General features: G+C 27.0%; 1 protein-coding gene across 1 annotated transcript; it reads left to right on the top strand.

Moving 5' to 3' along the window:
• The first annotated feature begins 2,308 nt into the window (after positions 1–2,308).
• On the top strand, positions 2,309–12,317 carry LOC129616206 (myosin-13). Its single transcript, XM_055531712.1, has 7 exons — positions 2,309–2,500; positions 2,562–2,846; positions 2,919–3,974; positions 4,089–4,173; positions 6,918–7,035; positions 10,795–10,928; positions 11,047–12,317. Exons 1-7 carry the CDS (start codon positions 2,339–2,341, stop codon positions 12,192–12,194), a joined length of 2,988 nt encoding a protein of 995 aa, XP_055387687.1. The 5' UTR covers positions 2,309–2,338; the 3' UTR covers positions 12,195–12,317.
• The last annotated feature ends 504 nt before the right edge of the window (positions 12,318–12,821 follow it).

The raw sequence follows: 12,821 nt of genomic DNA, 5'->3' as shown, positions 1-12,821 counted from the left end.
ACTTTTAAAATCAATTAAAGTTCCGTGACAAACTGCTTTTAACATAATTTTACAAAAGTTATTAATTGGAATTGAATTTTATAAAAGTGTTTAATTGGAAAAGTAATTAATATTACATTGTGTTCAAAGTCCTGTACAAAAAAAATCTGATTTTAAATTGGTTGCAATTCATATTTAAAATAATTTATCCAATGAGTGTTTTCAAAATTCAATGTTAGTGGAGTACTTTTAATGATTTTTTTCTTAGATTTTCGATATCACAAAGTTAATCAAAATTTTTGTATTCTGGGCTAAAATTCTAAAGCAGATCTGATATACGATTTTTTAAATACCAGCTCGGGAGCAAAATTTATATTATTAAAAAAAATGGAGCGTGTAATGTGGATCAGAAGCTCCATTTGATTCTAGATTAATAAAAATATCACATTCTAGATTAATAAAAAAATTGCCAAGTGTTTTCAACAACATAGACTTGAGATAAGTTTGAAGCACTATACGGAATTATTTCTAATATATATTTTTTTAATATGTTAACAACATCTTAAATCGAAAATTACCTTTAAACGGCTAATAAAAAATATTTGTATTCGTATACCTTTTCTACCAAAATAAAAATAATTAACCGTTATTACAGTTAATGGCAATAAAGCAAAACTGGCATAAACTATATATGACAGCATAATAATTTTCCACGTTTAAACATACCAGCGACCACTAAAACGACAAAATCTTTTCGTTAGAAATACGTAGGAATAGTGAACTCGCTAGTGAACGTTTCCCCGGAAAAATTTCTCTTAATCAGAATTTCATCAGAAAGATTACGTTCCTCGGGGAAATGCTCCAGGCAAGAGAATAGGCGCTTCGATTTTAATGTCGCGGTGCATCATCGCCCCAACCTACAATCTGCAATCATTATGTTTTTATTTTCGTTCAAGCGAACAAATTCTACAAATTGTTCAATTTTATTGTGAACTAAATAATTATCAACAAACTACGATATTTTATTCAAATGAACATGAAAATTGCTTTTGCCCCAAAATTGCATTCATACAGGCTTAAACATTTTTACTAATATAAAGATTAATTGTAGTATTTTTGGTAATAACGCACATCTCCTAAATGTATGCAATTTTTCTTTAAACTCTCGAAAATAATTTTCCTTTAATTTCGCCGAAATACACTCAAATATTTCATATATGGAAACGGATTAATAAATTTCAAATGAAAAATTATTTATTGTTCGGTCTTACACTCGTGCAGTGACCATACAATAAAAGAAATTTAGTTGCAAAAGTATATTAAATGCAACCTAATCTCATTTCACAGAAAACGAAAATTTTTACCTTTTAATTTGCATAATAGCAGAAAACACCTTTAAGAGACTAAAATTAAAAGCAATAACAAAATTTCAAACACATCACAGGCTTAGAACAGGCATAATTAAGTATGCAACCACGATTTTTATTAAACACTAAATTTCAGAATAAAATGGCGAAAATTTTATAAATATTTAGAACTTGCCATGAAATAATAGTAATACTTTGTTTTACAGTCTTTCGTTTACAAATTTCTTTGCATATTCACAATGAAAATTATTCTAAACACCGAATTTCTTGTCGCATCTAAATCAAATTCATATTAGTATAGTTTTATTCCATTAAGGCAATTAATATTCCATTTATAAAAGCAATCAATCCGATTTATGTCATCTCACTGTCTATAGCGTAATAATGAAAGCGCTGCTCATTCACTCTATATTTGAAATATTTTATTGTAAACTAACAAAAGCAAATAAATGTTTAACACAAACAATTAGTTACACGCACCACAATCGTAAACGCAGCAAAAATTCTTACTAAAATTGTTTACAATGTACAAACTGGTGTATACCAAAAAAATGTGAATAACATTTACTTTTGGTAACTCATAAACCACGCATAAGAACGGGAATGAGAATAACAATTTGTGAACGAATTATAATTTCATTACAATTTATACTACATACCTGTTCCTGAATATTTCGTTTTATTTTCTACCTTTAAAATATCCTTTTTTTAAAAAAAAATATTCGAGCATGTTGTTCATTTTATTTCTGTTCTATAACGAGGGTGTTGAACTGCCACACATTTTTGCTTCCATAATTGTTGCTATGAACAACCGTAGTATGACAAATTCTTGTTTATACCTTCAGTCTAATTAGAATATTCTTCAAGTGAACTTGTTTTATTTTATAAATTTCTGTTGTTCTAATTGTAAAAAAAATCATAATGGAAATAATGAATGAAAAATATTTAATTTTAGAAGAACTTCGAATTCAACTATAAAAATTTCAAAAACTATGTCAAAAAAAAAGCAAGGAATGGATTATACAAATTATAATTATAATACTGCGGTAAGTCGTTTAAAATTACTTCTAGCAGAATCATATAGTCCATCAAGTAAAACATTTTCTAAAGGTGGAATTGAAGAATCAGGTGAAGAAACAGATAATCAATCAGTGGTAATCAAAATAATATTAAACATAATTTTTAATTACTTAATTCACAAACTATAATTGATAGGATCGACCAGCTATAAATGAAATTTCAAAATATCTTTCACCAAGTTATAAAGATCCAAAAGGATTATTGAAAAAATATAAACCATTTAGCTCATCATTATCAACAGATCCATTGGGAATTCCCAGTTACACGTCAACTTCTGACTATTTGACCTCTAATCCTGTAATTCCTTCGTCTTCTGCAATAGCTGGTGATGGAATTCAGGCACCAAAAGAAATACTTAATTTTATAGAAAAACAAGAAGATTACATTGAACAATTAGAAAAGGAATCCAAATTTTGTCGTGTGAGTTTATTTTTAGCTTTATTTTAAATTTAAAATTATTATTTTATATTTGGTCTTTTATTCAAAAAATAGAATGAATTATCACATTTGCTTGGTAAAGTGAAAGATGTAATTCATGAAAATGAAGCTTTAACCGAACATGCTAGATCCGATTTAGCAAAATTGACTCGTGATGCAAGTCATCACAGAGATCATCGCATTTCTAATTCATCTGAAAGTGAAGATATTTATGCAAAACCAGCTAATAAAAAACCATCTCGTCATTTAAGTGGTCCAAATATTGTTTTTGAATCAAAAATATCTGAACTTGAAGCTGAATTAGCACAGTATAGTATAGATTTAAAAAAAGTTAAAGCAGAAAATGATGAGCTAAAACGAAAAATTGCATCAGGTCATGGTGGTTCTGGATCAGCATCATCTTTAATAAATTGTGAACTTCATCGTAAACAAATTGAAAATTTACAAAAAGAAAAATTACAACTTGAAGATGATGTTCGTCGATTACAGAAAACTATTGATGACATGAAATCTGAACAACAATATATAAATTCAAAACGTCATATAAGTGACATGGCTGTGATAGAGCGATCACAACAAGAAATTGAAATTAAACATTTACGTGATGAATTAGACCGTCAACATGAAAGAGTCAGAGAATTACAACATGAAATGGCTCGCCGTGTTTCGGAAGAACGTTCAAATGCGGAACGTCGTTATAATTTACAAGTAGATCAATTAGGTGGTGATTTAAATAATCAATGGGAACAAGTTGCAAAACTTCAAATGGAATTAGAACGACAAAAACGTGTTGAATCTGATATGAAACGTGATGTTTCACAAAAGAATGCCCAAATTGAAGATTTGAAACAGGAACTTAAAACAAAAAGAACAAATTTCCTATCAGATATTGCTCAAGTAAATGCTGAAAAACAATCATTAGAACAAGAAATTACCTCATTGCGTTTACAATTGGATCGTGCAGATAGAGCAGCAAAAATTGAAGCAGCTCGATTGAATGCTGAAATAAATTCATTAAGACAGCGACTAGATAGAGCTGATGCAGATGTTTTACATGCCAAAAGAGAAAATTTACGATTAAGCGATGAAATTGCAAGCCTTGAAAAAGAGGTTAGAGTTCAATTATTTTACATACATACTCGTATATTATATACATTTATTTATTAATAATTTTAAATTATACTTACATATATTTTCTACTCATGTGAGAAATATTTGTTTTAGGTTACTCTTGGTGAAATGAAGAATGAATTAAGACCGACAAGAAAAGATTTAGACAAGTCAATAAATGAGTTACAAGAAAAGCATGGTATGTGAAATGAATTTCAATAAAATTGAATATTTCTACAAAATATTTTTGAATTATAATTTCTATTAATTTTGTACAGTTTCTTATTAATCACCATTTTGTGTATAAAATTTTCTTATTCTCTTTGTGTGTAAATTTTTTAATATAAATATAGCTACATACATATTTAAATATCAATTGTAAATTAAGTTGAATTTCGACAGTTTACTTTCATGCCTATATTTTTTGTTCAGTCAATGTTTTAATTAATTAAATAAATTTATAATTTTTCTGTTTAAATAGTTTGAAATAAACGCAAAGAACTTTATTTTTTTTTTAAATATTTAATAGTCATCTTCTCTGTTTAAACACTTTACAATATCTTTGTATTTTATTTGTTTTAATTTAATTTTTCTAATACTGTAGTGTTATTCTAAAAAGTGTCTCATTTTAAAGAAGTGCTTGAAGTTATGTGTATCACAGGAAAATTTCAAAAATTTCTTATAGACACGAATAACTTGTATAATATGTAATGATATCCATTTATAAAAATTTTGTAATTTCTTTTAAAAAAAAGCTCCGAACACTTTGTTCTGTAGAATTAAGAAGCAACCTTTAAATATAAATATTGAGAATGAACATTTATTTTTCGTATTTGAAGCCATCTACCGGAAAACATTTGTGTAATTACTCATCTCAAATATTTCTTTGTACAAGAAGTGCAAGCACCCTGCAAATAAACATATAATATCAAATGTGTAATACTGCAGTGTTAAAACTGCTATCTACTTCAGGCTCTGGTGCAAAGAAATAAAAATTTTTAAATAAAATTTTTTTTTGATACATGAAACGCCAATCAATATAAAATAAGATTTGCCACAATGCAATATTAAAGTTAAACTATTTTAGTACTAAGTTTTTTCAGATATTACCAAATTATAGTTGTAAAGTAAAAATGTGTTTAATGTTATTAATTAACAAAAAAGCTTTCTATAAGAATAACTAAATTGATCTCTCAAAAAATAAGTAGAAAAATAGTAGTACAACTTAAGATAGATTAGTACAGTAGTACACTTGATGAAATAGTAGTACAATGATACTATACTAGTACGTTCGACAGCGCTGCTCCAAATTAAAGCGATTTAGAGAGTTATAATATTTAAATATTTTTTCTCAATTTTTTCAATATTCAATTTTTATTGAAATCTATTTAGTGAAATTTCAAATCGACAGATACTATTTGTCCATTTGACATTTCACTGTCAAATATAATTAAAATGTCAAATGCGTAGTATAGTTAGTTTAAATCACTATTAAAGAAATCTTGTTGCTTTCTACAAACATTCTTTGCATTTAAATACAAAAAAATTTTATTATACAAAAATTATTAAAATTTCAATTTAATTTCTGTAAAATATTAGTTAACATAAAACTAACCCCTTATTTTTAAGTGTAACGTAAAAAAATTAGTAAATAATTAAAATTACAAATTAAACTTAATTAACTAATAAAGATTAAAATGTAATAACAAAGAGTAACCGTGGGTAAGCTATTGATTGAGAACAAAAATATCATTAAAAACATTTTCTTTTTCATAAATCTTATATTGTAGTTTTAATTTAAACAAAAACCAACATATAAAATATTTGTTTTATTTTTACAAAATTATAAATATTTCTCAAAATTATAAACGAAAAATTACAAGTATTAAAAAACTTCTTTTAATAAATATTTTATTTTTTGTAATTAAAGGTATAAATTTTGTGAAATATGCATAAATTCAAAATTTTATTCAAGTTTCATAATAGTACAATTGAACCAGTTTTTACTCACATTTTGAGCATTATTGCAATTTTGAATATGAGTTAAACCTTTTACTGTTATGAAAATTGAATTTTTAGATAACAATATGTAAATATTTATGTACAAACATTATCATTATTTGCATTAAATTAAAAAAAAATTTTACTCTCATTTGTCATTCAAAAATGAAATTCTTCACACTCACAAAGAGCGAAATTGATTTATTATTTTTTTACTCAATTCATTATAAGGAAAAAATTGATATTTTCACTCATAAGTTTTTTCAGTGTTTTTAAAATTTTATTTAAAATAATTTTTTATAATCATTTCTTTTTATAGTATATAGATTTTTTATTCTTAATTATTTTATCATTTATATGAATTCGTAATATTTTTGTAAATATCTTTTTTGGAAAATGGTGCGGTCAATAGTTTATCCATGAGTTATAAAGTTTCTCCGCTCAAAAGTATATTCATATACTATTGGTATTATATATATTTTAGATAATTTTATTAATATTCATAAAAATATAATTATTACTGTTTTAGCATTTTCGTAACAATTTTATAATCAAGAACAATGAAAAAATAATTTAAAGAATAAAAATAATAAATTAAATTTATTATATTTGCATTTTAAATAACATTTTTAGGAGGGAATTTTTCCATTATTACGTCAAAATCAAGTTCAACATTAACACTGTAAAACACACTGTTTCGAAAATTCAACACTAGTAGAGTAGTTGTCGTTTTTTTTGTACTTAACTTTTAACATAATTCTTACTTGATGTCGTTGTTAACTGCCTTTGATTTTTTTTTCTCCTCTTTGACATCTATATTTTAAATATATTTTAAGTTTCAATTTTTTATTTAAAGTTTTATTTTAAGTTTTGATATTTGATATCATAAAAAAATACAAAACAAAACAATCAAACAACCAACCAAAAAAATGTTATTTATAGCCGCAACTGTATCTGACCTTGAAGAAATGATACAAAGCCAGCGCCAACTCATGGATAAACTGACCACTGAATGCAAATCATTAACTAACAAATTAGAGGACACTTCACTTAAGCATAAGTACATAAAAAAAATATTTTTTGTATTCTTTAGACAAAAACAGTTTTGTTTTATTTTTTTATAACATTGAAAAGAAAAGAAAATCGAAAAATTTTAAAGTTTTTTATGTGAGAATCTTAAAGGAATTTAAAGAAAACAAATTAAATCAAATATTTGACATATGCCGTTTATAAATATAAGCATAGTCAATTTTAAACACATTATAAAAATTATTTTATAACAATTTGCACATTTTACTTTCAAGTTGAGTGACTTAGAATACAACCCTTTTACAATTTTAAAAGGCTTGTTACATTTGCAAAAATTTAATTTTGAATTTTAAAACAATATTGTGTATTCTGTGACATTACAGTTGTCAATGATTTACAATGTTGTCAAAAACTACCCATGTCAAAAATGTAGCAGTTAAAATTGTAATAGGATTAAAAATATTCAACTTGACATTCAACAACAAAATCTTCCCGACAATATTTTTAGGTTAAGTAAAAACGTGATAACAATTGGAGCGTTTTACGTTTAAATATTCGGCAGTGGATTCCAATCAACTTTCCAGTAAATCCAAATTCTTCGTTTTCTTTTCTTTTTATAATTTATTTTTTTACCTTTAAAATTTTTGACACTTTGAAGTTTTGTCCAAATATTTTACATTATACAGGTTACATAAATTTTAATTAGGACTTTTTTCAAAATTCTTCCGGATATAAGAAAAGAAACTAGCTTTGTTTCGAAATTTACAAAAAAAAATTAAAAATATCCTTGATTTTTGGTTATCGCTTATATATTACCTATACTATCTATATTTGATAATTACTCGAAACACCAATACCACAAAAAAAAAATAACAAACAAAAAAAAAATACAAATTTTGCATACGTTGCCATACTTTTCTTTTTTTCTATATTTCTCGTATTTCCGGCCAGGCTGCCTCCTACCGTGCGAAAATCTAATGATGGAAAACGAAAGCGAGTACGATTTTGGGAGTAAACCAATTTGTCCAATTTTAGAAAATTCATCTACCTTTAAATCAAACACTTGTTGTGATTCACTTAGTAATTATATCAATGCAAATAGTAATAGTATTAATAATAATATACCCACCGCTACCAAAACTGCCACCAAATTTACCACCGATAATTTAAATGCATGTTTTGATGAAATATGTAGTGAAGACAACTACATTAAAGATGATTTAACAACAAAAAATAAAACATATCCAAATTATCATAAATATGATTTTAAGAGTACAAAAACGTCTCCAAGTAATTGCTGTGCTAAAGATAATAATATTAAAAATATTGAACAATCAACTAATCATCATAATCATCATGGCTGTCAAAGTCAACAACAACAGCAACAACAAAAAAAATTATATCAATATCAACATAAACCAGAACCATCAACATCATCGAAACCGTTTTTAAATCGTTTTAAAGTACAAAAACCATATATAACCGAAAATACACCAATTTTCGGGCCAAACGGTGCTATGAAAGATTTTTTAAAAAGGCAAGAACATATTCAAGCTGAACGTCAAAATAAAACAAAACACCAAACAACAACAAAATGTTGTCCATCAAACACAGAATCGTTGACTAGTGATCAACAATATCATGTGTATGACACACAACAAAAATTAAAATCAAAATGTAATAGTGACAATGAAATGAAAAAATATGGAACTCATAATAATTGTGGACATTCCAATATTTCAAATACAATAAAAAATAAAGATAATCAATGCAATGAGAATTCATTTAACTATTATCCTTGTAATGATAATAGTAGTAAATATGATTTTCGATCAAATCAACATCAACAGCATGAACAACAGGAACAACAACACAAACAACAACAGCCGCAACATCGTTACCAAAAATTACATCAACAACATTTACGTTTAAGTAATCAAAAACGTGTTATCAACAACAATATGGATTTAGATTGTCAAAATTTTTTAGATACTAACTGTAAGGCTAAATCATATGAGCACTTAACCCATAATACAAATAATTATAGTTTTTATAACAATAATAAGAATAATAACAATAATAATTATGATCATAATAAAAAAATTCTTAGTAACAATAATAATAATTTAAGTAAATGCATGATGTTATCAGATAGTAAACTAAATTCATATCATAATCAAAATCAAAATCATAATTTCAATCACAATCATCAATCTAATCATTTAAATCATAATCATCAAAATCATAATCATTTAAATCATCATCATCAGCATAATGATCAAAAAGAAATCAATAATAAATCACGTGCACCACTTAAATTTGATATCAATGTAAAATTTGTGCCAAGTAATAAACCAAAAATCAAGCCGAATGATCAATAATAATGAATTGATTGAATAATAATGTAAAAACTATAAATATATTCATATATATACATACATATATATAAATCAAATCAAATAATATTATATACATAATTAGAGAACAAATATAAAATGCCAAAATTAAAATTATTACTAAACAAAATGATAGGGTTAATATAAATTTTATTTTTTTAATTTATTTTAAGATAACAACAATATATACATACGTTCACTCATTTAAATACACACTTGTTTGTAAAAGACTTTAGCATCTTTATATAATACAATAAAATACATAAAGACTTGAATATATCATTGAAATTTAAATGCAATGTTATAATTTAAATGAATAAAAAAAAACTAATTTTAAATGTACATGTATATATACATTAATGTCATTGTATATAATCAAGTCTCATTTATATATACCCATAATTAAAAGAAAATTCGAAAGAAGAATTCAAAAAATTGCAAGATGCTACACGAAAACTTTACGCAACATTTTCAAGTAACACACAAAATATTTCAACAATATACAAACATTTATCATAAAACAAAATCTTTTGAAATTACAGCAACATGTTCAACGCAACATACCTGAAACTAAAATAAAATTAATGCTAAAATAAAATTACGGAAAATGCTGCAAAGATAACATTTCTCCATACGAATTTCGAAAGAATTGAATCACATATTTCATGTTACAAGTGCTCATCTTTTTTATTTTGAAGCGGAACCAACATATTTGCTTAAAAACTCAGCCAAAGTTTTCAAATATAATTTTTTTAAAATTTTCAAAATTCCATTTTCGTCTTGTTTCCATCAAAATTTTTCGTAGTATTCCTTAATACTTCTATTATATACCAACAATTCGATCTATTACAAATTTTAAATAAACTTTGATATTTTTGTTTTTTAAATTCACTTATTTCCATCTTTTGGAGTGTTTCCTTATTTTCTGTTTTTGTTGATAACTTTGTAAAATATTATAATTGATATTTAATAATAAACTGCACAGATATTTATAAAAAAATTTCAGCTGCGAAAAAAGCGAACTTCGAAAAACAAACGAAATGCTAGTTCAACGGTTAAAGCAGGTTTGGAAACAATATAAGAGTTGTAGTCCTGATTTTGAAAAAGATTTAACTTTGTCAGATGAGGATGATCAACTAAAAAAGAATGAAGAATCACAGATAAATAACAATACTATTTCACACACAACACAAAACACTGTCCTTCAAAACAATTTCAATCACACAAACAATACACACTCATCTTTCGATCATAAGGTAATTAAAAAATTAAAAAATTATACTAATTCTCTTCTTCTTTCTCTTCTCTCTCTTTCTCTCAAATCTGTCTCTTTGAACTTTTCCTTTTCAATATATTTGTCTCACATTGTTGTGGTAAATGATGATGATAAACAGGATGGAAATAGCGGCCTTACAATCTAACGTAGAATATTTAACAAATAGAGTAATTAATAGAGATTTACTAGAAAATAATAGTTCAGTTAATAACAGTGTTAGCCCATTTGTTACCAGTTTACCACAATCAACAGGTAATTCATAAAATACTTGAATGAAAAAAATTTACACCAATAGGATTTATTAATAAGGATCTCTGAAATAAAATATACCGTTTTATTAGTTTATTTAAAAAGCATTACTTTTTTTCAGCACCCACAGAATATGAATCACCAATTGGAACAACAAATATCCGACCTACCACTCCTCCATCATCAGCAATCGACACAACGGGACCAACTGTTGAAGAATACACTCCCAATCCAAAACAATTTGAATATAAGCGACCTTCAATTAACCTCGGTAACGCAGGCCCCACATCAGTTACCACCCCTACAACAAGTGGATATGAATCAACATCAGCCCGCAGCATTACCGAACCAGATACTAGCGTTGAACCATCAGCATTCACATCCTCTACACCTTACACGTACGAACCAGATGATGAAAACAGAAAAGATATCTATAGCACAGGAGAAAAATATTCCAGAAATGACAGTGATGGAGGCGCAACCGTTCCAAGCCGAGCTTCATTACCAAGGACTACCACGGCAAATGCAGATTCAAAACCGGTTACAACCACACCATACAACAGAAATCAATCTCCACAACAGCTTGCCGATGGCAGCAAGCTCTACGACACAACAAGTGATGAAATCAAAAGATCAACAGATGACATGCAGTCATATGAACAGCAACCAGCAACAGATTACAGCCAATATGCAAACCAGGGATATGAGCAATATGATCCACAACAATACGACACAACTGGCTATGAGGGATATGATCAACAACAATATGAAGGAGCTGAACAGTATGAGGGACAAGGATATGATGAACAGCAATATCAAGGATATGACCAGCAATACGGACAAGGTGATTATCAAACAACATCCGACCTCAACAATCAGTTCGAGCAACAATCAGCCCCATCTTTGGTACAACAGCAACAACAACACTTACAACAACAGCAACAACCCCAACCACAGCAGCAAACACACCAGCAGCAACAAAGGCCTGCATTACAAACACAGCAATCACCGGCGTCTCAGTCATTATCTGGAACAGCGACGACATTACAGCAACAACCCAAAATTGCAGGTAGTAAGCAATCAGAAGGAGGCAGCAGATCTGAATCGAGAACGGGCCCGAGCACTATGGGGTATTCGAATGAAAGCGGAGGAGGAAGTGGTAGCACAAGCACAGGAGGCGGAGGAAGCGGAGAACGGGGACCTAAAAATTTACCAAAACAGTCTACCCAGGGTTTTAAAGGAGCATCCGGAAGCATGTCTAAAAATTAATTTAGAAGAATCTGATACAAATCCATTAGATTTGATACCAGAATTTACTATTAGCAGTCCAAGTTTATTTGAACAAACTTCTGACTCTGACGAAAATTATGACGGTTCTTCAGATATAAGTAATTCTCCAAAAACTGCTATAAATTTGTTGCCATAAATTTAATGTTTTTAATTCAAATATTATGAATTGTAAAAAGATAATGAAATTTTAATGCTATAATATTTTTAAAAAACAATTTAGTTATAGGTTCATAATTATAAGATGTTTTAATTTTGTTCTGTACAATAAAATTTTAAACATTACTTCCTTTTTACATTCGAAAAATATTGATTGCGTCAAAAATTAACTTAACTATGCATATACGATTAGAAATCCATTGTTATTGGTCATCCATTCAATCTTGGTAATATTCGAAATAAAAACTTTAGAAACGAATATTCAATACTTATATGACTTAAGGTAAAATGCCGATTAGATTTCGAAATACACTTCATTCGTAATGCAGGTATTGGAAAATATAACTATTTATACAACAAAATATTCTAATCTTTTGAATTTATAAATTACGGTATCGTGAATAAATCGAACTTTCAATATCAAAATATTCTGACCTAAATTATGGAATA

This window comes from Condylostylus longicornis, unplaced genomic scaffold (genome assembly GCF_029603195.1).
Source record: "Condylostylus longicornis isolate FDR11 unplaced genomic scaffold, ASM2960319v2 ptg000163l, whole genome shotgun sequence".
Taxonomy (NCBI): Eukaryota; Metazoa; Arthropoda; class Insecta; order Diptera; family Dolichopodidae; genus Condylostylus; species Condylostylus longicornis.
The sequence above is the reverse complement of the archived record's forward strand: the minus strand, read 5'-3'. Positions and strand labels throughout refer to the sequence as shown.

Bases quoted from the DNA above. Each gene is read 5' to 3' on its own strand.
- LOC129616206 (XM_055531712.1), top strand. From the start codon at position 2,339: ATGTCAAAAAAAAAGCAAGGAATGGATTATACAAATTATAATTATAAT. The intron at 2,501-2,561 runs GTAATCAAAATA...TATAATTGATAG, and splicing joins AAACAGATAATCAATCAGTG to GATCGACCAGCTATAAATGA. The intron at 4,174-6,917 runs GTATGTGAAATG...TGTTATTTATAG, and splicing joins TGAGTTACAAGAAAAGCATG to CCGCAACTGTATCTGACCTT.